Source organism: Scyliorhinus canicula, chromosome 6 (genome assembly GCF_902713615.1).
Source record: "Scyliorhinus canicula chromosome 6, sScyCan1.1, whole genome shotgun sequence".
In the NCBI taxonomy this organism is placed as follows: Eukaryota; Metazoa; Chordata; class Chondrichthyes; order Carcharhiniformes; family Scyliorhinidae; genus Scyliorhinus; species Scyliorhinus canicula.
In genome coordinates this window covers 177,252,248-177,278,178 of record NC_052151.1, presented here as the reverse complement: position 1 = coordinate 177,278,178, position 25,931 = coordinate 177,252,248, and the positions used below count along the sequence as shown (strand labels likewise).

The following is a 25,931-nucleotide window of genomic DNA, read 5'->3' as shown; positions in this document are numbered from 1 at the left end:
CAAGGACTGGATTCGGTCCCGGCTCTGGGTCACGGTCTGTGTGGAGTTTGCACATTCTCCGCGTGTCTGCGTGGGTCTCACCCCCACTACTCAAAAAGACGTGCAGGGTAGGGAAGTAGCCACGCTAAATTGCCCCTTAATTGGGAAAAAAAATTGGTTACTCTAAATTAAAAAAAACCCCAAATAAATAAATAAGTAAATGATTTGCGCCAGAACTGGACCCACACCTACAAGAAATGTTCACTGACTCCCAATCGATGGGAACCCTACCACCAACGATGGCTCAGGCCTCGATATCACTGACCCCAAAAATGACAAAGACCCAACAAAGTGTGGGTCTTACAGACCCATCTCACTCCATAATACAGATGCCAAGAATCTGGCGAAAGCGCTAGCGAGGCGGGTGGAGAGCTGCATGCCAGAGGTAGTAACGGAAGATGAGACGGGCTTTGTCAAGGGTAGATAGCTAACAGCAAAAATCAGCCACCTGCTGAACCCATCCGGGGAGAGAACATCCCAGAGGCACTGGAACGGTTTGGGTTTGGGTCAGGGTTCACCTCGTGGGTGAAACTATGTATACAGCGCTCCCATGACGAGTATATGAACAAACACCACCAGCCCTGCATACTTCCGGCTGCACAGAGGCACGAGGTGGGGATGCCCATTGTCCCCGCCACTGTTTGCCCTGGCAATTGAGCCTCTGGCAATCCCTCTCAGAGCAGCGAAGGGATGGCGAGTATCCAAAGGGGAGACAGCATAAAGTCTCACTCTATGCGGACCTGCTCCTCTACATCTCAAACCTCCTGGCCAACATGGAAGGGATTATGAAACTCTAAACGAGTTTGGAGCATTCTCAGGTTACAAACTTAACCCGAGTAAGAGCAAAATCTTCTCTGTGGATCCGAAGGGGGGAGTAGCAGGACTATGGAATCTGCCACTCAACTGGCCCAGACCAAATTACCTGGGGATCCAAATAACCCACGACTGGACAGTGATCCTGACGAATCTGGTGGAGGAAGTTAAAAAGGACCTGCACAGGTGGGACTCACTCCCACTCTCCCTGGCAAGGAGAGTGTAGACAATCAAGGTTCCTCTTCCTGTTCGGACCCCTCCCAATTTACATCCCAAAGAACCTTTTCACCACAGTGGACAAACTAATCATTTAAAAAAAAAAAAAATTTAGAGTACCCAATTAATTTTTTCCAATTAAGGGGTAATGTAGCGTGGCCAATCCACCTAGACTGCACATCTTTGGGTTGTGGGGGCGAAACCCACGCAAACACGGGGAGAATGTGCAAACCCCACAAAGACAGTGACCCAGAGCCGGGATCGAACCTGGGACCTCGGCGCTGTGAGGTTGCAGGGCTAACCCACTGCGCCACCATGCTGCCGACAAACTAATCATGGCGTTTGTTTGGGGAGGGAAGAGCCGGAGGATTAGGAAGGAGGTCCTACAAAGGAGAATAAATGTGGGAGGCCAGGCACTCCCAAACCTCCAGATCAACCACTGAGCGGCCAGTGGTTCAGTCTCAATGCTACACTTCAATGAGAATATGAAAGCATCGGAGAGAAAAGATCGCCGAGAATGCAGTTACGTGGTTAGGTTGGTGAAGCTGGGGCTGTTCTTTTGAAGAGAAGGTTGAGAGGAGATTTGCTGGATGGAAACAAAATTATGAGGGGCCCGAACAGAATGAATAACGAGAAACCGTCCTCGTCAGCAGAAGGGTCATCATGATTTAAAGTGACTGGCAAAAGAATCAGAGGTGACATGCGGAAAAACGTTTTAACCCAGGGAATGGTAAGGATCTGGAACACATTCCTTATGGTGTGGCAGATACAATCAATGCTTTCAAAGGGGAATTGGATAATTATCTGAAGAGAAATAATAAGTCTATAGCGAAAAGGCCATGGAGTGGGACTTGGGGAGTAGCTCTTAGAGAGCTAGTAAGATGGGCCAAATAGCTTCCTTCGTTGCTGTAACCAATATTTCTACAATACATGTGTGAGAGGCACCACTATCCAGCCCAAGTCACAAAGGAATGACATTGCTGCACCCCTAAGTTATCATGCAGGGTGATACAAGGCAGCGTGAGAAATTTCCATTAAAGTAATCAGATTGCTTAGAACAAATGAACTAGTATTGCTGCAATACGTTTTACAACCTCAGGGTATCCTGAAACACTTCACAGCCAATTAAGGACTTGAAGTGTAATCACTGTTGTAATGTAGGAAATGCAGCAGCCAGTTTGCACACAAGATCTCACAAACATCAGAAACTAGTGATGTTGTGGAGGAAATATTGGAATGGTACCATGGGATTTCTTCCTGTCCATCTGAGGAGGAACACATGGTTTAATGTCTCAACTGAAAGATAGCACCTCTGACAGTACAGCATCCTCTCAGTACTGCCTAGATCCTATACTCAAGATTCTGGAATGGAGCCTGAACCCATTACCTTCTAACTCAAGAGGTGCCACTTACTTGTGGATGAAACAAGTATTGTATGTGTCTTAGAGCCTTCATTGGCCTTTGCAATCAGTGGAATACTAGGTGAATATTTTTGGTACAAAATTCATGTGGTATTTAGTTACACAGCAAAGACCTTGTGAAAATACTGGTGAGTGTTTGGAAGCACCTTTTTGGACTGAGGTTCAGATAAACAGTCGGCAGGAAAGATAATTGCAGGGCGATTTCACTTTTTAAAATCCTGTTTCAGTTCATTCCAGGCAAACTTTAATTGAAGGTGTATTGGATAGATACTACTATCAGCAAGGAATAATTTTGGTTGAAAAAGCAACAAACGAACAAACCTCTGGTGGAGCTTCCAGCAGCAGTAGAATCCATTTGTCCAAATTACATCTTTCCTTTTGAAGTGGATGTCAGAGCTGGGTGGGGGCAATACCACTCCGGAACTATTAAGCTCCCTCAGCAACTGGCATAACATACCGTTGAGATGAGTGCAATCTGCACTTCACTCTAGTGACACGTTCCAGATCAAACCCCCACCTAGTATAATTCTCCCCACCATTTCTTTTTGTTCTTTCATGAGATGTGAGCATCACTAGCAAGGCCAGCTATTATTGCTCATCCCTAAATGCACACTTCGGACCATAACTCTCTCCAACATCAGCCCTCTTCAGCAATGCATATTCAACCAAAACAGAAATGCACCAGTGATAGCCTATATAGCTGCCTCATCTGTTAATAGACCAATTGGACAGATAGTAGAAGGGCCACCTTGAGGTAGCTTCGCAAGTAGCTGACACAAATAACAAAAACTTTGCATCAGCCCCTCTACAAAACGTACCTAATTTCAAGTTAATACAACATTTACACACCATTTTATCATTACTTTAATACCATGTTTCTAACAACAGGGTTTAATCCCTTGGAGATGGGAGTCCTGAAAACTAATAGGCTTATTATTAATGTCCTTGCCAAATCTGCCATAAACCTAATAAAAATAGTTCAAAGCAATGATCCTTGTGACCAACGTGTAGACAACAGTATGGAGTCAAATTCTGCAATAGAAATGTACACGTTCATTTAAAGATGCCGGAACAATGCTATATAAAAAAGAGAGGTTTTAAATTTTAAGGATAATCATCAGTCTTGAAGAGGAGTTCAAGCTTCCTTATTCCGTCTGTTTTACAGACAAGCCAGAGCCAATGGCAGAATGTCAGGAATGAGAAGCCAAGCTCAGCTTTGAGCTTCCTTCTCTTTTGTCTTTGCACACTTGTTTCCACAGTTGTATTGCAGCTAAACTTGTGTTGTTCCAAAGAAGACTTCAGCCACATTTGTGTCAGCAACCATTTAAATCTCCTTGGCGGCACTAGTGGCACCGGATGAGATTGCAATTAATACGACCTAATATTTATTTCTCAATTGCTGACCTATCATAGTGTGTCAGAAAAGGAGCTCCCTCTTCCAAATGCTTTGTAACTTTGTAACCTGTCTTCTGTTAAAAGGTGTGCCCCCTTCACTTTGCCTTGGATAAGAGGCTTTGTTTAGGCACTTGTGCAGTCTTCCTCAATGACCCGGTTCATGCTGGTACCATGAGTGATGTGGGTTGCTGGATTAGTCAGGTCCCTGATACTGCTTTGTCGGGACTGGTCATTCAGGCGGTGTAGGCTGCTTTGTCGGGATTGGTCGTTGAGCCTTGGCAGACTACCATGTACCAAACGTTCATCCAGACCTCTGAAGCTGCACGGTGTATATCTAATAAAAACAACAGTCGAATTTTCATTAACCAGCACATGGCAGCAGGTTAGTATTTCAAAGTATTTATAAAACATCATATACTAGAGAGAATCCAGACCACAAACCAAGGTGTTTCAGTGTTAGTCTCCTGTTTGAGCAGTGACTCAGAATTGTAGCATGGGTTTTTGGACCCAACGATTGCTACTGAGCAGTGGACCTCCAAACCTCAACTAACATTCTCCCTGCACATCAAAAATGCTGCACCAACCCCAGTTCTGCCCTTTTGTGGCCTACAGATGTTTACACCCAAATGCCATGTTAATTACAACCCTCCAAATTAATTCTGCACTCGCTCTCTCTCACAGTTGGACTGTGTTGACAGGATCCTGGGCTTTTGTTTGTGAAATATATTTTGTTTAAGAAGACAGTATTCTGATATTGTGATGCAAGCAGAATTTCAAAAATGTAATTACTGTAGTCCTTTAATCTTTCTCCAATTATCTCCTCTCCCAGTCACTCACTTCTGCTGTTGGCCATATATCATGCATAAACCTCTGTGAATGTTGCAGACTATTCCATCATATGGGCCCTCATAAACCGCCCTGGCTTTGCCCTCCACAATGTCTGTATGTACACCCTTCTCGGGGCTGAGGATAAGCAGAGAGCTACCAACATGGCCAAGCCGACATCAGAGATGGACTTTCCTGTTCTAGAACACAAGGTATTGGAGCTGAAGTACATCATTTCACCCTTTGAACCTGCTCTACCGTTCAATAAGATCATAGCTGATCTGTTTCTCACTCCAATTTCCTTAATTCCTTAAGTACCCAAAAATCTACTGACCTGAGCCATTGAGTACATTCGCGATAGAGCATCCATAGCTCTCCAGGGTACAGAATTGCAAAGATTCCTCCTCATCTCAGCTAAATGGCAGAACCTTATTCTGAGATTGTGATCCCATGTTCTAGATTCGCTAGTCAGGGAAACATTTTCTCAGCATCTACCCTGTCAAGTCCCTATTAGTTGTTTCAATTAAATCACCTCTTATTGTTCTAAACTCCATGAAATATAGTCTTGGTCTACTCAATCTCACCTCGTAGGACAATCTGTTTCACTCCTTCCAGGGCAAGTATATTCGTCTTTACAGGAGACCAAAACTGCATACAGTATTCCAGATGTAGTCTCACAAATGCTCTGTATAATTGGTAAGACTTCTCTATTCCTTCATCTAATTTCTTTGTACAAAAGCTAACATACCACAGATCTTCCTAATTGCTTGCTATTCCTGCATGTTAAATTTCTACAATTCATATGCAAGATCATGCAGGTGCCTTTGAATGGAAATATTTCCCAATCTCTCACCCACCATTCAAAAATATTCTGTTCTTTAATTTTTCCTCCACAAATATATAATTTAATCACTTTGTATTCTGTCCGCTGTGTTCTTGTCCACTCACCCAACCCATCTATAATCCCTTTAGCCTCCTCGCTATCTTCCTTTTCCATGTAACTTTTTTTTTTTCCTTTATAAATTTAGAGTACCCAATTCATTTTTTCCAATTAAGGGGCAATTTAGCATGGCCAATCCACCTAGCCTGCACATCTTTGGGTAGTGGGGGCGAAACCCACACAAACAAGGGGAGAATGTGCAAACTCCACACGGACAGTGACCCAGAGCCGGGATCAAATCTGGAACCTTGGTGCCATGAGGCAGCATTGCTAATCTACTGCACCACCGTGCTGCCTTCCATGTAAATTTATATCATCAGCAAACTTTGATGAGTTACACTCAGTCCTCTCGCTTAAAACACCAATGTAAATAGCGGAGGCTCACGTACTCCTTGCAGTTCCCCAGAAGTTACAGTCTGCTAACCTTAAAAACGACCTGTTTACTCCTACTCTGTTTTCTGTCCATTAACCAAATCCTTAAACCATACTCATAACACCTCAACAAAAACAGAAAAATTCTGGATAATCTCAGTAGGTCTGACAGCATCTGTGTAGAGAGAAGGAAACTAACGTTCAGAGTCGGGATGATGTTATGGGCCAGGGTTCAGAAACTCCAAAGTATATTATGGAGTTAACCTGACCTATAACATTTTGTTGAATTTGGCTAGGATGAGCACAAGAACCCTTCAGGTTTGATTCAACAATCTTCCTAGACACTTTAATCAAAATAAGATTTATTCTAATAGCTTAGTTAACATTTATATATAAACAAACAGCAAGATTTTTTTATCAATTACAGACATAAAGACCCCACACAACTACAGTAATCTATGTATAACACTTGATGAATTCCCTGTTAATTGTTTCAATTCAGTAACAAAATCCAATAAACCAAAGGCTCCTCTTCAAGGGCGTGGCCTAGCACTCCACATTCTCACTTGAAGAAGACGGTCTTTCCCTGAGATTCTGACCCCGTCTCACCAGCAGGTTTAAACCCTTCCGCAAAGCAAACTATATCCAGCAGGTAGCTATAACTATACAGCAGGTGGCTATAATCCATTTTTTTTTTTACTGGAACAGATATTTTAAATGAAAATAGAGAGAGACAGGCCAAAACACTTCTGTTCCCTGTCTGAGTCCACAACAGTCAAATCTGAAAGTGAAAATAAAACCCTCACACAGCCACAGCCCAGCTCGACCCCCACAATGACATCACTGAAGCCATGTGATAAGACAAAAACCTTTCTTAAAGGGACACTCACATGACAATGATGCTTTGTCAAAGCTCATATCACCTCAATACCAGTGTGTATAAAATATACATCACCCACTGATTCCTCCTTCCACCTAATGAGTTACCTCCTCGGACAGTGAACAGATTTGTCAAACATGATACCCCTTTCATAAATTTGAAAACTTTGGTTAATCATATTATGATTTTCTAAGTTCCATTACCACATCCTTAGTAATAGATTCTAGCAGCTTGCCTTCTACTGATGTTAGGTCAACTGACTTCCAGTTCCTTGTTTCCTCTTCTTTCTTTTATAAATAGTTGGGTTCGGGGCAGCACGGTGGCCTAGTGGTTAGCACAACCGCCTCACGGCGCTGAGGTCCCAGGTTCGATCCCGGCTCTGGGTCACTGTCCGTGTGGAGTTTGCATGTACTCCCTGTGTCTGCGTGGGTTTCGCCCCCACAACCCAAAAATGTGCAGAGTAGGTGGATTGGCCACGCTAAATTGCCCCTTAATTGGAAAAAATAATTGGGTAATCTAAATTTATAAAAAATAAATAAATAAATAAATAAATAGTTGGGTTCTATTTGCTACCCTCCAATCCTTGAGAACTGTTCCAGAGTCCAAGGAATTCTGGACGATCTAAACCAATGCATCCACTATCACTGCAGCTATTTATTTTAAAATCCAAGGTCATCAAGTCCATATGATTGATTTCCAGAGTGCCTTTAAATACCATTTCTCCACTGAAACAGATTTCTTTAAGTTCTTCATTCTTCCCTTGTTTCTCCATTACTTTCAGAATGTTTTTGTGCCTTATGTTGTGAAGACAGATACAAACACTATTTTTAAAAGTCTCTGCCATTTCCTTATTCCTCATTATAATTTCACCTGTCTCTGATTCTAATGGGGCCATGTTTATATTCAATAATCTCTTCTTATTTACATACCTACAGAAACACTTACAAACTCCTTTTATGCCGTTTGCTAGTCTGTTCCCTTTCTTCTTTCCTAATTGATTTCTGGGTCCTCCTTTGTTGAATTCTAAAATCTCCCCAGGCTTCTCGGGCTGGACACTCTTTTTGGCAATAAGCTCTTCCTTTGATCCAATACCATCTTTTAACTATGTGTTAGCCACAACTTGACCATTGTGTTTTGTGTGCCTTAAAGGAGTGTATTCATCGCAACTTAGGTATCAATTCCTTAGATGCTAGCCATTGCTATGTCTGTCTTTTAAGGTAGATTGTGATCGGACGGCCTCTTCGCATCCAACCCGGTGATGCGACAATACTGGATACTGCCAGGGTGTCCAAGTGGTACTGTCAGGGTGCCAGGCTGGCGATGTCAAGTGTCCAGGTGGCCTCGGCAGGTTCCTCACTGAAAAAGAGCCCCATTTGATAGCAGGGTCGATCTTGGCGTTGCAGGTACTGAGAAACACCCCACTGGCACCCAAAATGGGATTCTTGACTTTTGGGCATTAAATCGTTCTAGAAGTTTTCAAATCTACCTTAAGCAACTCCCCCCCCCCCCCCCCCCCTCCCGCCCGCCAACCCCATTCCTACCTAGTTTACCTTGTTTAGATTTATGATCCAATTTTATACTTAATCAAATTGTTTTCAAGCTCGATATAAAATTCTATCATATTATGGTCACTCTTCCTTAAAGGTCCCTAAACTACAAGATAGAACATAGAACATAGAACAGTACAGCACAGAACAGGCCCTTCGGCCCTCAATTTTGTGCCGAGCCATGATCATTCTACTCAAACCCACGTATCCACCCTATACCCGTAACCCAACAACCCCCCCTTAACCTTACTTTTTTATTAGGACACTACGGGCAATTTAGCATGGCCAATCCACCTAACCCGCACATCTTTGGACTGTGGGAGGAAACCGGAGCACCCGGAGGAAACCCATGCACACAGGGGGAGGACGTGCAGACTCCACACAGACAGTGACCCAGCCGGGAATCGAACCTGGGATCCTGGAGCTGTGAAGCATTTATGCTAACCACCATGCTACCCTGCTGCCCCAAGATCATTAAGGTCCCCTGCTCCTCACACAACAATCCAAAATAGCCTGGTCCTCAACATACTGATCTAGAAAATGCTCTTTTATACATTCTAGGAACAACTCCTCCAAATTATTCTATGTGAAGATTAAAGTTCCCTATTAACTCATTTCTGCCATACTCCAACTATTTTGTGGGCCTATAAACAAAGAGGCTTTCTTCTCTTCCATCCAAACTAATTCTACTTGTTTCTGATCAACTGTTTATTAAAGAAAATGGCTGAGAAACTGGTCCCGGGTTAGGGGGTCATTGAATCCTGAATGTTTCCCCATTTAAGATGCCATCAGGGCTTCCTCTCTGTAGCCCGGTCTACTGCTCCTTGTGTGCCACATCAGCAATGTTACTTTAGCAGTTAATCTATGACATTGTTCATGACAGAGATATATTTTTCAATCAACACTTTGCAAGTTTACGAGCATTCTACATAGATCGACTAGCAAGTTTAAAATGCATAAAGGTCATTAGAACTCGTATCTGAACATTGCATTATGTTCTACTGTTGCTGAACTTGGATTGAATTGCAACAAATAATTATCTGGCTAACTGAGAATACTACGTGATGCAGTATTTATAGCACAGAAACATGTCATTGGGCTAAATTGGTCCATGTCAGTATTTACGCTCCACATGAACCTCCTCCGATTCTGCTTCATCTATTTCCCTGGGCATATCCACCTTTCTCCTTCTTGTGCTTATCTAGCTCCCCGGAATGCTTCTGCGCTACTTGCTTCAACTGCTTCGTGTGTTGCAGAGTTCCACATTCTCATCACCCGTGTGGGAAAGAATTCCCTCTTGAATTTCCTTGGAATTTATTAGTGACTCTATTATATGTGTGTATCCTAGCTCTGGTCTCACCCGAAAGTGGAAACATCCTCTATATGTCTATCATATAAAATCTATTCATATCTTAAAGGCCTCCTCAGGGCCATCCCTCAGCCTTCTCTTCTCCAAGGTAAAGAGCCTCAACCTGTTCAGATCTGTCCAGATGGGTATGCTCTTTAGAAGTACTAAGGGTAGAAAGGCTTTGGGGTGAAATACTTTCTCAGCTGCATCTGGATGCACCATGAGACTGACACCTCAGTGGACAGTATGGGGATTAGAACTGCCACCTTGGGGGTACTAATTGAGCTAACCCCGGTGCTGCACCTCTCAGTTCTGCTACTTTTCAACTTACATGAGAACAAGGGGCAGCACGGTAGCATGGTGGTTAGCATAAATGCTTCACAGCTCCAGGGTCCCAGGTTCGATTCCCGGCTGGGTCACTGTCTGTGCGGAGTCTGCACGTCCTCCCCGTGTGTGCGTGGGTTTCCTCCGGGTGCTCCGGTTTCCTCCCACAGTCCAAAGATGTGCGGGTTAGGTGGATTGGCCATGCTAAATTGCCCGTAGTGTCCTAAAAAGTAAGGTTAAGGGGGGGGGTTGTTGGGTTACGGGTATAGGGTGGATACGTGGGTTTGAGTAGGGTGATCATGGCTTGGCACAACATCGAGGGCCGAAGGGCCTGTTCCAAGCTGTACTGTTCTATGTTCTAAGGGGCACACTGTGCGACTCTTCATATTTTCTACTCCCACCCATCTCTCGGTGAAACAATGCTGACAGGAAACATTCATAGATCCTTTAGTCCAAATTCACATCTCTGCAGTTGAGATGCCTCTTGCCCGTGATATCGCACTGGTAAAGGGCTGTGAAGCACATCAACTCACCCACGACACAGCCCGCTGTCACCTGACCCTTTCCCCTTAACCCTTATACCTGAATATCAAAAATCAATTCTGGTTTAACCAGACTATGTGAAATCCAGAATTAGTTGTTTAATAGGATAATGCAGACTGAACATGTAGTTGCAATTTGATACTTAATTTTAAAAAAGACTCTCTTGCATGCGATTTGCTGTGGTGTTGTTGTCATGGTTTAGCTCACCTGCCGTCCCGTGACCTGTGTAGGCTACCATGGTAACTGCTGAGTTTACTGTGGACACTGCCGGCCTTGCTCCTCTGGTCATCCATAATGGCAAGTTGCTGCGAGGAGGCGTGAGTGGATGTTCCTTGTGTAGAGGTGCCTCGGGATTTGCGGATGATTGGAGTGTTGGGGTCTCTTAGCAGTGACTGCGCAAACTCGGGTTCTTGCAGTACTTGACGGCTCTCATTTACAGAACTGACAGGAGAAAAGAAGGAAGCCAAGATCAATTAAAGGGAAGACAATTTCAAGGGAACTATTAGGCTTCAGGTATTGCCCATTTCCCAAAACAACATTTACTAAATATTGGTTTCGAATTGCCAGCTCCACTCTGACATTCAGAAATTAGAAATTTTATGATATATAACATATATGTTGAACTTTATTACAAGAGGATTTGAGTACAGTAATAACAAAATATTGCTGTAATTGTACAGAACCTTGGTGAGACCACACCTGGAGTATTACTCAAAGAAGATTATACTTGCTATAGAGGGAGTGCAACAAGATTCACCAGTCTGATTCCTGGACTGGCAAGATTGTCCAATGGAGGAGAGATTGAGGAGACTGGGCCTGTATTCAATGGAATTTAGAAGAATGAGAGTGGATCTCTTGAAACATAAAATTCTGGCGGGCCTGGACAGTCTGGATGCAGGGATATTGTTTCCTCTGGCTGGAGGAACAATGGGCCACAGTCTCAGGATATGGGGTTGTCTATTTAGGACTGAGAGGAGGAGACATTTTGTCATTCAGATGGTGAACCTGTGGAATTCTCTACCACAGAAAGGTGTGGAGGCCAAATCACTGAATATATTTAAGAAGGAAATAGATAGATTTCAAGACTCTAAAGATGCCAAGGGGTCTGGGGAGAGCCCTGGAAATAAACGATCAGCCATGATCATGTTTACTGGAGGAGCAGGTTCGAAGGGCTGAATGGTCTACTACTCCTATTTTCTATGTTTCTGCTCAGGACATAAATAAGTTCTGACAAAGTGTTTCTAATCAAAGTTATCACTGACATGTTTCAAATGTGGAATTTTATGGTATAGGCCTTTATTGCAAGAGGATTTGACCTTTATTGCAAGAGGATTTGGTACAGGAGTAAAAAAAATCTTGCCATAACTGTACAGAGACTTAGTGAGACCATGCTTGTGCATTGTGTACAGTTTTGGTCTCCTTTCCCAAGGAAGAACGACCACAGAGTGTGCAACGAAGGTTCACCAAGTTGATCCTTGTAATGGCACGATTGTACCATGAGGAGTGATTGAGGAGACTGGACCTATATTCTCTAGAGTTAAAAATGGGAGGTGATCTCATTGAAACATACAAAATTCAGTTCTGTAGAAGGGTCATATGGACTTGTTTCTCTCTCCACAGATGCTTCTACATTAATCCAGCATTTCCTGTTTTTATTTCAAATTTCCAGCATCTGAAGCATTTTGCTTTATTTATACATAATTATTATATGGCTTGACAAGGTGATGCAGAAAGGACACTTCCCCTGCCTGGTGAGGTGGGGGTCTATAAGCTGGTGACATGGTCATGTGCATGGTGGCACAGCGGTTAGCTCTCCTGCCTCACAGCGCCAGAGACTCGGGTTTGATTCCAGCTTTGGGTGACTGTGTGGAGTTTGCACTTTCTCCTGGTGTCTGCGTAGGTTTTCTCCGGGTGCTCTAGTTTCCTTACACAGTCTAAAGATGTGACGGTTAGGTGGGGTTATAGGGATAAGGGGTGGAAGTAGGCTTAGGTAGGGTTCTCTTTCGGAGGGTCGGGTGCAGACTTGAATGGGCCGAATGGCTCCCTTTGCACTGTAGGGAATCTATAAGAGGTGGTCCATTTAGGGCCCAGACGAAGAGGAATTTCTTCTTCAGAAAATCTTTTGGAATTCTCTAGCCCAGAGGGTTAGGAAGGCTCAGTCATAGAGTATATTCGAGACAGACCAAAATATGTCTAGATACTAAAGATTTTGAGGGATATGGTGACAGTGCAGGAAAATGGCATTAAGCTTGAAGATCAGCCATGATCTAGTTGAATGGTGGAGCAGGTTTGAGGAGGCCCAATGGCCTACGCCTTCTCCTGATGCTTCCATGAAGCAGAGAAAATACTGCCTTTATTATTCACCATGCTTAGATTGAAGATTCCAAGTTCATAAGGATTTAAACAAGGCTACAATATTCACATAGCTTTGACTAGGAGGAGGAATCTCCAGGGCAACCCTCACCAAGAAAGTCAGTTTAAGGATTAGAAGTTATCAGGTTGGGAAAGAAGAAAGGTAGCAGGCCATCAAGAGCAGAAAATAGTTGTGAACTGGTTCCAGGAGAATAAAGTGTGCACTTAACGGGCAGAGTATAGTGGTGGATTTTCAGATGTGTTAAAAGTCACATGATGGCCTTCACGTCACATGGGGAAGAGGGCCAACACCCTTGCATTTGCTCCCTAATCGCTCTCTGGAGAATCCTGCTTGACTGGCGATCAGCGGCACCACCCACAGCTGCAGACTGGCTGGCAGACCTATAGGAATTTCTCCATCTGGAGAAGATCACTACACCATCCGAGGGTCGGACAAGAGCTTCCACAAAGCATGGGGGCTATTCATCAGCCTGTTCCAAGATCTGTTCTAAGCCAACAACGGAGAGAACGGGCAGGAGGGGGGGGGGGGGGGGGGGGGGGGGGGGGCGGGTGGACCATCAAGGCCACAGAAAGCAGACAAGAATTGGGGAGGGGGGGGCAACAGGGGGCAACCCCCAGGGAAATGCCAATGGGGAGCCTAGGGAGAGACCGACACGGAGACCAGAGGGCCCCTCACAAAGCTATAAGAGTCACACAGCCAGCAGAACAAACTATCCACAGTGAAATAAATACGTATTTTTGCAATATTGGCGAATGTAAAGTATGTATGGTTTTTTTTGGCATGGTTTTGTAATTTGCAATTTATGAATTGTTGGATATTAAAAAATGAAAACTCAATAAAGACGTTTTTTAAAAAGTCACAAGGGATATTTTCTGTAGTTCAAAGTGCAAGTTCCCTACTAAAAAAAGTGATTAGTAATTGTCACATTTTGTTTATTTGTTACAATAAAAGTCTTAAAATTTGAAATCTTTCTGAGATCCTTCTGATCAGTTACAGGAAATTTAAATATCCTTTTAAAAGTTATAACATAATAATATTATAATAGCTTATTGTCACAAGTAGACTTCAATGAAGTTACTGTGAAAAGCCCCTAGTCGCCACATTCCGGCGCGTGTTGGGGGAGGCTGGTACGGGAATTGAACCCGCGCTGCTGGCCTTGTTCTGCATTACAAGCCAGCTGTTTAGCCCACTGTGCTAAACTAGCCCCTTATTGGTCTCGACAGGAATTGTAACACACTTGATTTGTAATTAAGACTGACGTTTCTGATGACTGCAGTAAGTATTGAGGGAGTGCAGCACAGTTGGAGGTGGTGTTGTTTGGTTTGAGATGTTTATCTGAGGCCTGTCTGCCCCCCAGCACAGATCCCATGGCACCATTTGAAAAATAGCAAGGGAGTTCCCATGAATCAGAGTTGACCATTAACCCGTGCAGCTGGTGAACAGGACTTCCTGGCAAATGGGCAGACTGGATAATTACACTTACGATCCCTCCCAGGCCTCGTCCCATTTCCACCCCCAAAGACTACCTCTCTGGTGTTCACAGGCCTAGTTTAGCTCCCCTACCATTTGATGGAATTCAGCTGTGAAAAGTAGCGCAGCATTCTACATGTCCTCAGACTCCACTGGGCGACATCGTGGCGCAGTAGTTAGCACTGCTGCCTCAAGGTGCCGAGGACCCGGTTCAATCCCGGCCCTGGGTCACTGTCTGTGTGGAGTTTGCACGTTCTCCCCAAGTCTGCGTGGGTCTCACCCCATAACCCAAAGATGTGCAGGGTAGGTGGATTGGCCATGCTAAATCACCCTTAATTTAAAAAAAAAGAATTGGATATTCTAAATTTATATTTTTAAAAAATATCCTCAGTCTCCAGCTAGACATTGCTTACAAGCACATATTTGTCATTCACAATTCCTGAGCACTTGTTCCAGTCCTGATCAGAAATGTCATCCACCAATTAAAATGTGGTTTTACAATAAAACCACAGGAACGACCTGTACTAAAACTGGAGTAACACATGACCACTAGAGATATTACCATCTCAAAAGGAGCGATGTCAGATGCACAGCACCCGCTCATCCCTCTCAGTGCATTTTGAGCATCCCAGTGGCCTGCTGAGAAGCAGGTCTCAAACATAGCTCAGCATGAGTGGGATCTGGCACTCTGCTTTTGGAATGAGACAGCAAGACCCAAAAAAAGGGGGACAAAACACTAACTTACTCAGTTCCTCCACCTGCCCTTTCCACATCGGTATAAATGTGTGGCAGGTGGTGCAGAAAGAGTACAGCATAAGTGCAATAGTACACAGCACAAGAAGCAGACTCACTCTTTTTTCTTGCGACCATGGAAGAAGCTGGCCCATTCAAAGCAGGTCTTCTTACTGCCAACCCAGAATACAGAGGGAATTCCAACAACCAGAGCCATGAGGTACTTCATGAGGAAGAGAATAAGATCGGGACGGCTCACCTGGGTGACCTAATGAGAGGAAAGGATAATTTAACAACACATGGAAGAACAAAAATACCAAGAATAGCCATGTTGGTATATTGTGGAATTTTACAGACAACTCAGAGGAAAAAACAATTTCATTCTAATTTAGGCTAACATCTCACTCATTAATTTGTTTTTTCTCGTTATGGATGCTGATTGACTACACATCCCATCCCACAACACATGACCACTCTGCATCCTACTACACAATGCCAAATCCCAGCCTCTGAGCAGTGTTGCATTGTGCCTCCCTACCTCTTCCTTTACTACATTTACCAGTGAGCCTTCAAGGGAATGTCGGGTGTAAAGTCGGCTAATTTCAGAAAAATAAACTTTTACTTGTGCATTTAAAACTTTGCTTTTGTTAAAATTAATGAAGATGTAAGTACAGCCATTAATAACTAAACGAAAGCAAATTGCTGTGAATTTGAAACAAAAACAGAAAATGCTGGGAAATCGAAGCAGATCTGACAGCATCTATGAAAAGAGAGCAGAGCTAACGCTACGAGTCTAGATGACTCTTCGTCAGAGGGTTGAATGTTGGCTTCTTATCATTTACCAAATTCACATGCCGTAGGAGATGGAAGAAAATGGATAACATTTGTACTCTAAATTTAAAACAAAAATAACAGCCGTCTAACCCACACTGTGCAAGACACATCAACGGACTACAACCATCACTCCACATTTCTCAGAAGCTCCGAGAGCTCACATTGGCAGGTGTATCGAGCATGTTCATGACAGAAATTGATAGATTTCTGGATTCTAATGATATTAAAGAATATGGAGATGGTACAGGAAAGATGGCATTGAGGTTGACAAGCTATAGAAAGATACATGTCACTGTAATGTGCGCTTGCCGGATGTGCTGAGAATTCCATCTTATAATTCAGGCAACAATGAGTGTTATGCCCGATTTATCATATCAAACCACTCATGCACATGCCTTTCCGAGGACTATAGGGTATGGGTAACGAAAGGGGAGGTGGGAAGTATTTTTTTATGATTATGCTTTGCCATCATGGTACGGAGAAAACTTGATGAACTCAACTGACTTTTTCCTCAGTCTTAAAATCATTAGGGAGCTAAATATACTGTGTACAATTCAAGGATTTTGATGTAGAAGGCAATATAATTCTGTGCCATAAAAGGCAGTATCCATAACTAGTGAGACAGGGAGTTGAGCTTACACAAGTCCCATCATCGTCCAGCACACTTTGTTTCAACGACCAACTTAAATTTTCAGCCAGGACATGCTTTATATCCTGGATTGGGATGAACAATTTCATGGCATTGGTGAGTCGGCATTGGGTGGCACGGTAGCACAGTAGTTAGCATTGTTCATTCACAGCTCCAGGGTCCCAGATTTGATTCCTGTCTGTGCAGAGTCTGCAAGTTCTCCTCGTGTCTGCGTGGATTTCCTCCAGGTGCTCCGGTTTCCTCCCACAATCCAAAGATGTGCAGGTTAGGTGGATTGGCCATGCTAAATTACCCTTCGTGTCCAGAACGGTTGGGTAAGGTTACTGGGATAGGGTGGAAGTGTGGGCTTAAGTAGGGTGCTCTTTCCAAGGGCCGGTGCAGACTCGATGGGCCTAATGGCCTCCTTCTGCACGGTAAAGTCTATGGTTCTATGAGTCTGATTGTGATTTCAGGTACTCACGGCAAGCATTAGGCATTCCTGCCTTTATTCCAAAGTGATGATTTTCAATCCATACAATACCCTTTCCTAACCTCTCAGTGGGACCCCCCCTAATAGAAGTTGTGGGTTCAGTTTTGAATTTGACGTCTTTCTGCAGATTGGTTACAGTTTTAGGATAAAAATTCTGTTAAAAAAAAAGTGACAGCCTTAGAAAAATTAAATTATGTATGGGTTAACTTTTGATGTTTTAAGAAACATTCAATGGTCAGCTTATTTCAAGTGGATCTTACATTGCCAATGATATTTTCAAGTCTTTATTAAACACTGCTCTAATCTGTGGGGTACTGAGACAGGCTAAAAAAGCAACAGCAAGCTTCAACAGGACTTAGGAATCAAATTGACAGATAACAGCTCCCATGTTCTTTTAATTCTCTTTCATGCTTCACAAATATGTAATGTGGTCTTGAATTTGATGCATAACATGACAGTAGCCTGAGAGACAATATAATGTTGGACAGTCTGACAGATATGTTGGACATAATGACCCAAGGTGTTAGAGAAATCAAGCAGCAATTTTAGACAAACTAATTATACTTCTTGCGCATCACATGTCTAGGCATATTTAGACCCTCTTAATTTTCAGCCTTTACTGCTGATAATGACTCCTTCTGGAGTACAGTTCCACCAGACTTGACAGTCAATCAGCATTTAATCCAAGTAGCTATTTTGCCAATGGGAGATATTTGATGTTTGTGGGCTATTCAACAAGCAGGTGGCTAAATCCAATCCTGGTTCAATTCTTATTCTCTGTCACCATCAACTGCAGTATATATTTTTAAAAATAACTTTAGAGCAGGCATTGTCAAACTCGGGAACATGACCTGCGGGTGGGTCACGGGCGGGTGTCGGGAGGGTCGCGGAGCCATCTGTCGCGTCGCTCCTGATTGTGCAAATCTGCACGCAACAGCCACAGCAGCCGGCTGTTAAAAACGCCGACAGCAAGCTGCCTTCAAAATGGCCACGAACATGTAAAGAAATGGGGCTGCACTGCGCATGCGTGCCAGATTAGTGGCGCGCATGCCCAAAACTATGCGCATGTATGTCGTCTTTTTTAAAACAGTGATAGCTTTTTGTTTTACAAGTTCTGGGAGGTTTTATTCATTTCATTCATTTATTTTATTCATTTAATTTTTATTTTTTTCATTTTATTTTATTCATTTTATTTTTATTTCTTTTTAACAAGTTTGGGGGGGTTTATGTGATAAACTTTTACCGGAAGACATTGCAGAACTTTGGACAGATGGAGACTCCATACTTTCCGACACTGGAACGCTTCATCCAACAGGTTCGATTGGAGGAGTATGTACGAGGGCCAAAGGGACCCAAAATCATTTCCTCCATTTTTGTCAGCAGCAAACAAGGTAAGAACAAATGGTGGGTCGCGCAGGTTGGCCGGCGTGGGTCGCGAAGGTCGGGCGGATTGGGTCCCGAAGGTTGGCCGGTTGGTAAAAATGTGTCCTCAGAAAAAAGTGTCCCCCATCCTCTCGATGCCCGCTCTCCGCCAAATTTGGAACCCCCCGTCCATCCTCGCCGGGGCAAACCGTTGATTATCGCAGATTGGGGACCATACCGATGCCCCCTCTGCTCCCACATGTGTCCTCCACAGCCCCCAGACTCTCAGGGCCGCCACCACCACTGGACTGGTGGAGTACTGCGCCCGCGGGAACGGCAGAGCCGCTGTTACCAACGCCCCCAAACTTGTGCCCTTGCAAGAAGCCGCCTCAATGCGCACCCACGCCGGCTCCTCCCCACCAGCCACCTCCTCACCATGGCTATAATGGCCACCCAGTAATAATTGCTGAAATTCACCGGTGCCAGCCCCCCCCCCCCCCGACTCTGCTCGAGCATTGCCCTCTTCACACGCGGGGACGTGCCCCCCCACAAAAACTTTATTGACCCGCTTAAAAAAGGACAGCGGGATGAAGATGGGGAGGCATTGAAAAACAAATTGGAATCTTGGGAGGATCGTCATTTTTACCGTTTGAACTCTGCCCACCAGAGACAACGAGAGCGCATCCCATCTCCGGAAATCCTCCTTCATCTTATCCACCAGCCGGGCCAGATTCAATTAGGTAGCCAGTCCCAATCCCTCGCCACTTGGATACCTAGGTACCTGAAACTTTCTCCTACCACTCTGAACGGCAGTTCCCCCAGTTGCCTCTCCTGACCCCTCGCCTGGACCACAAACATCTCGTTCTTCCCCATATTGAGCTTATACCCCGAAAACCGGCCAAATTCCCTTAAAATCTTCCATCTCCTCCATTGGGTCTGAGACATATAAAAGCAGGTCATCTGCATACAGCAAGACCCTATGCTCCACCCCACCTCGGGCCAGTCCCTTCCAGCCCCTTGAGGCCCTCAGAGCAATTGCCAGCAACTCTATTGCCAGCGCAAACAGCAGCGGGGAGAAGGGGCATCCCTGTCTCTTCCCCCGGTGCAGTCTAAAATAGTCCGAAGTCGTCCTGTTCGTCCGTACACTTGCAACCGGAGTCCTGGACTGTTCCAGCAGGTTGTACAGGTTGGAACCCCCTGCGGGGCCGGAGGGGATGAGGCACTTCCTGGAGGGGCTGACTTTCCCGAGGGTGGACGGGGAGCTGGTAGAAGGGCTAGGGGCCCCGATCGGGCTGGAGAAGATAGTGGAGGGTTTGAGGCCCATGCAGTCGGGTAAGGCCCCAGGACCGGATGGGTACCCAGTCGAGTTCTATAAAAGGTTTTCCGGAATATTGGGGCCGGTGCTGATGAAGATCTTCAACGAGGCTAGAGAAAGAGGGGTTCTGCCCCAGACGATATCACAGGCCATGATCTCGCTTATCCTGAAACGGGACAAGGACCCGGAGCTATGTGGGTCTCACAGACCGATTTCCTTGTTGAACGTAGATGCCAAACTGCTGGCCAAAAGTTTGTCCTCCAGGATTAAGGACTGTGTACCGGATGTTATTGTGGAGGATCAGACGGGGTTCGTTAAGGGCAGACAGCTAGTGGCCAATATAAGAAGGCTGTTAAACATGGTTATGATGCCCCGGAGAGCAAGGAGTAAAAAGAAAACTCTTTCGCCCTCGGCTGCCTAAATCTCCATGGATCCACATCCCCCACCTGCTCCACGAACCCTTTCAGCTCCTTTGCTATTGCTGGCACCCTGCCTGTTCTCGAGCATGGCCGGTCCAGGCCGGGATCAATAACTGTATTAAAATCCCCTTCCATGATCAGCTTGTGCGTGTCCAGGTCCGGAATCTTCCCTGGCACCCCCTTTATAAAATCCCCGTCATCCCAATTTGGCGCATATACATTGACCAGCACAACTGTCATCCCCTGCAGCTTACCACTAACCATGATATATCAACCTCCCACATACGAGACTATTCTTCCCACCTCAAATACCACCCGCTTGTTAATCAGAATCGCAACTCTCTAATTTTTGTGTCCAGCCCCGAGTTGAAGAACTGGCTGATCCAGCCCTTCCTCAATCTAACCTGGTCCACTACTCTAAGGTGCGTCTCCTGCAGCATTACCATGTCTGCCTTCAGTCCCCTCAGGTCCGCAAACACACATGCCCTCTTTACTGGCCCATTTAGCCCACCAACATTCCAGGTGATCAGTCTAGTTGGGGGCAAAGTGCCCCCCCGCCCTGCCGATCAGCCATCCCCATTCTTGGGCCAGCCTCCAGCCCCTGCACCGCACCTCCTCCGGTCCGCCCCACGGCGGCCCCCACCCCCGAAACCTAACCCATCTAGTAAACTAAGTGAATAAACACCCTCCACTGTGCTTCTGTGAGCTCGCTCACGCAGCTAGCTTGGTGGCCCCGCCCCGGCACCAAGAAATCTCCCACCTATTGTTCCCTCACTCCCCTACCCCCACTCATGCAAACAAATTCACTCATCTAACAACCCCCAGACAAACACCCCACAGCAAAAAAAAAAACACAAAAACAAAAGCACCACCCACCAAAACTCAAACAGGCACGTCTCCATCCCACAAAAGTGCACATCCATTAAAAACAAAAGGGACATTGTCATCATCCACCGAAAAAAGAACCCAAAAACAAAAAATCGACTATTACCCCCCCTTTTCTTAAACAGAACCAAAAACAGAAACGAAACAGTAAGGGGAGACATAACCAATTAGAAACAGGAAAACAAAACCCAAAAAACAAGGGGGAAAAAAAGTGGCCCAATATAGGCCAACAAGTTGCCTCGAAGTTCGAGAGTTCTCAGTCCCCCACCAGTCCTGTTCTTTTAGCAAATTCCAGTGCTTCATTGGGCGACTCAAAATAATGATGCTGGTCCTCATGTGTGACCCAAAGACGAGCTGGATACAGCAGACTGAACTTCACCTGCTTCTTGAAGAAGATAGAGCCTGCTCTCTTTCTCGCCACCTCCACGCTCAGGTCCTGGTACACCCGCAGCATACTTTTGTCCCACTTACAACTCCGCGCTCGTTTGGCTCACCGAAGAATGGATTCCTTGTCCAGGAACCTATGGAATCTCACCACTATTGCCCTCGGAGGGTCCCCCGCTCGCGGCTTCCTTGCAAGCGCTCTGTATGCCCTGTCCACCTCCAACGTTCGGGGGAATTCCCCGTCCCCCAGCAGTTTTTCGAACATACCCGCTACGTATGCCCCAGTGTCAGCTCCTTCAGCCCCCTCTGGGAGCCCGACAATTCTTAAGTTCTGCCGGTGGGACCGATTATCAAGGTCCTCCACCTTCTCCAGGAGCCTTTTCTGCCGGTCCCGAAGCATCCCCACCTCCAGCTCCACTGCTGTTTGATGCTCCTCCTGCTCAGCCAGCGCCTTCTTGATCGCCCAATCCTGGGCGTCCAATCTATGCTCTAGCCATCGATCTATTCTTTAATCGGGCCCAAACATTCCCGCTTCTGCTTGGCAAAACCACCCTGGAAGGCCTCCATCACCTGCTCCGTTGGTCACTTCGCCGCCACCCCAGGGGTCCGGTCCTCGGCCATACTGTCTCACACTGCAGCTTCAACACAGCTCTTGGCTAACTTCTTATTTCTGCCTTTTCGTGCACTTCTGGTCCTTTGCTCCATACACTAATACGTGGAAACGGAGCCCAATTGTCTCAGCCTTCGAATTCATCGTTTAAAACCAGAAAAATGTCCGGGGGAAAGGTCCAAAAATCCAACCAGAGCGGGAGCCACCAAATGTGCGACTTACTCCTTCATAGCCGCTACCGGATGTCTCGCAACAGTAGTTTGGTGTCTGCGTTTAATTGTGATCTGGGTCGTTGTGACCCACATTCCGTGGGTTCTTGTCCTTCTTCAGTACAAAAGAGATAGAAACCTGTGAGAACATGGCGGGCAACGAGCTATGGGTCAAGAGATCATTGAACATGTCTACCATCAATGGAGTCAACTGGCCCGCAAACTTCTTATAAAACTCAATAGCGAACCCATCGGGGCCAGGAGCTTTACTTTTTAGTATCTCCTCAGGGATTAACAGTGCCTCCAACTCCTCCTGTCTCTCCATCTCCACCACTGGAAAGACAACCCACTTAAGAATATCTACGTGCCCAAACCCCTCCGGGGGCTCGGACCTGAAAATACTCTTATAAATGCTTCAAAAGCCCATTAACTTTAACTGGGACGGAGTCCAAGTTGCCATCCGAATCCATAATGTGAATGATCTCCCGGGAAGCCACCTGCCACTTCAGGTGTCGCCGGCTCACGTCGGACCAGCAGCACCAACTGGCGTCTCCGAGCCGGTGTGTCCCGAGGGTCTTGGCAGTTTCACCATGGGCTCAAAGACGGCGGGCCTTCTCGCTATATTCGTAAAATACCCGATTTGAGCACCGCTCAACAGATCCAACTGCGTCTGCAGCTTCTTCCTGCTCACCAGCAGCTCCGGGGTAGGATCACGTGATGGTCTACCTCAAGGATATTCTCCACCAGCCTCTGCCGTTCTGTTCTTGCAGTCCGATCTAGATATGCCTTGTAGGAGATTATCTCCACTCTAACAACTGCCTTCAAGGCTTCCCACAGTGTGGAGGGTGTGTATAGACTCATTCTTGTTGAATCTAACATGTTCCTCAATGGCAGTAGACATGCACTCACAGAACCCCTTGTCCGCTAACAGTGCTGCATCCAACCTTTACGGTGGCCGTTGAGAAGGGCCCGACTTCAGAACCAAGGCCACAAAATGTGGAGTATGGTCCGAAATAACTACAGCCGAGTACTCCTCCTTCCTTAGCCATGGGAGAAGAGACTTACCCAGCAGAAAAGTCTATCCTTGAATGAAGCTTGTGGACTTAAGAAAAAAAAACTAAAATTCCTCATCTCTCGGGTGTAAAAACCGCCACGGTTTTCCTCTCCCATCTGCTCCGTGAAAGCTAACAGCACCTTAGCTACCGCCGATGGAGGATTTAGGCCCAGATCAATCCAATTTAGGATTAAGTACGCAGTTTAGATCCCCTCCAAAGACCAGTTGAAGAGTGTCCAGATCTGGAATGGAAGCCAATAGCCTCCTCACAAACGATGTATCGTCTCAATTTGGAATGTAGACATTAGCCAATATCACCAACGTTTCTGCCAAGGGCCCACCAACTATCACGTATCTGCTGTTGGTGAACGTCACAGTCTTGGAAGCCGGAAAAGGAACCAGTTTGTATAATTAAAATCGTCGCTCCCTCTGCCGACTGTCAAAGCCCGAATGAAATACCTGGGTCACCCCACTTCTTGCGCAATGGGTCTCCTGCAAAAATACATCAGCCCTCAGATTCCTGAAGTGAGCCAATACTCTCGATCTTTTCACTCGGGGACCCCCCCCAACCCTCTTACATTCCAGGTGAACAACCGAATTGGAGCCTCCCACCCCACCTCATCCCAGAGTCCACCAAAAGGATTTATCAAGCAACTGCCCAGAAAGTACAAGCACCACGTCCATCCAAGATGGCCACAAAACCCACCTACTAAATGAGATAAAGAAAAACCTGTAATCACCATCAGTAAGCTAACCCTCCCAATCAGCTCCTCTCCACCCGCAAACAACATCCTTCCGAAATGTACATTTACATCACATGAAAGTGAACAATACCCCTTACCAACCAACCCCAACCCCAAACAAAACAATGGCTCCAGACGACAGAATTTAAGGATAGTTGGGATGTCCAAGAGTATTGAGGGAGCAGGCGCTGGCAACTATGGAGCAAGGATGTTGGAGCAGCTGTTGGGTGTGGGGGATTTTGATCGGCCCCTCATGGTGGATCAGGTGCACAGGGTGCTAACAAGGAGGTGGGGGAGCTGACGAGGGAAATGGTGGTGTGGTTGCACCGCTACTTGGACAAGAAGATTTTGCAGTGGGCGAGGCAAACCAGAAGGTGCCCCTTCTCCTACCTGAAGAGGGCTAGCAGGGCTCTGGAGTACTCCACGCAGCTCTGCCTGCTGATACGGGGCCCTGCACGTCCGGGTCGGGGGTCTGTGTATGCGCACGGTGGCAGCCGCCCCGCGGGACATGGCGGACTCGCACCACAGAGCGTCCATGAAAATATAGGCCCCCCTGAGACCGCACGTGCCCATGGATCGGAGGCCCCAGATCGCTAGCCTGGCTGTCCCTGAGGCGGAGGAGGTAGATGTTCTGAGGAAGGATGTATTAGCAATTTTGAAAAACGTTCGGGTCGACAAGTCCCCTGGGCCAGATGGGATATATCCTAGGATTGGGAGGCAAGGGAGGAGATTGCGGAGCCTTTGGCTCTGATCTTTGGGTCCTTACTGTCCACGGGGATAGTGCCAGAGGACTGGAGAGTGGCGGATGTTGTTCCTCTATTCAAGAAAGGGAATAGGAATGACCCTGGCAATTATAGGCTGATTAGTCTTATTTCGGTGGTCGGTAAGTTAATGGAAAAGGTCCTGAAGGATAGGATTTATGACCAGTTGGAAAGATGCAGCTTAATCCGGGATAGTCAACATGGACTCATGAAGGGTAAGTCTTGCCTCACAAATTTGATTGAATTCTTTGAGGAGGTAACTAAGTGTGTAGATGAAGGTAGAGCAGTTGATGTCGTATACATCGATTTTAGTAAGGCATTTGATAAGGTTCCCCATGGTCGGCTCATGAAGAAAGTAAGGAGATGCGGGTTAGAGGGTAATTTGGCCAATTGGATAAGTAACTGACTATCACATAGAAGACAGGAGGGTGGTGGTGGATGGAAAATTTTCAGACTGGAGACCAGTTACCAGCGGTATACCACAGGGATCAGTGCTGGGTCCTCTGCTATTTGTGATTTTTATCAATGACTTGGAGGAGGGGGCTGAAGGGTGGGTCAGTAAATTTGCTGATGACACCAAGATTGGTAGAGTAGTGGATGAGGTGGAGTGGTTAGAGTCTGGAATGGACTGCCTGCTGTGATAGTCGAGTCGGACACTTTAGGAACTTTCAAGCGGTTATTGGATAGGCACATGGAGCACACCAGAACAACAGGGAATAGAATAGCTTGATCTTGGTTTCGGACAAGGCTTGGCACAACATCGAGGGCCGAAGGGCCTGTTCTGTGCTGTACTGTTCTATAAATGCTTGTGCAAAGTAATCAGCATAACTACCATTTTCTTATAATACTGACAAGGTGATTAATGATGGTGAGTAAATCGAATCAATGCTGGCACTTGAATACAAGGAATAAAAAGATGTTATTATACAAATTAATGCAAATTACTTGTAGTCATCCCTTATTGGTTGATGATTTCATTTTCAGAAGTGTTAGAGCAG

General features: G+C 45.6%; 1 protein-coding gene across 3 annotated transcripts in view; it reads right to left on the bottom strand.

Annotated features, from left to right (window-relative positions):
- Window positions 1-1,292: 1,292 nt before the first annotated feature.
- fzd3a (frizzled class receptor 3a) overlaps window positions 1,293-25,931 on the bottom strand; it is a 139,044-nt gene continuing 114,405 nt past the window's right edge. For 2 of the 3 annotated variants that reach the window (XM_038800485.1, XM_038800486.1), the window contains 3 exons: window positions 15,359-15,507; window positions 10,871-11,104; window positions 4,008-4,218 (listed from right to left, as the gene is read on the bottom strand). In XM_038800485.1, coding sequence (XP_038656413.1) covers window positions 4,008-4,218; window positions 10,871-11,104; window positions 15,359-15,507 — 594 coding nt within the window. Of the gene's footprint in view, window positions 4,219-10,870; window positions 11,105-15,358; window positions 15,508-25,931 lie in introns of all 3 variants that reach the window. The other variant, XM_038800487.1, reaches the window with a different exon arrangement.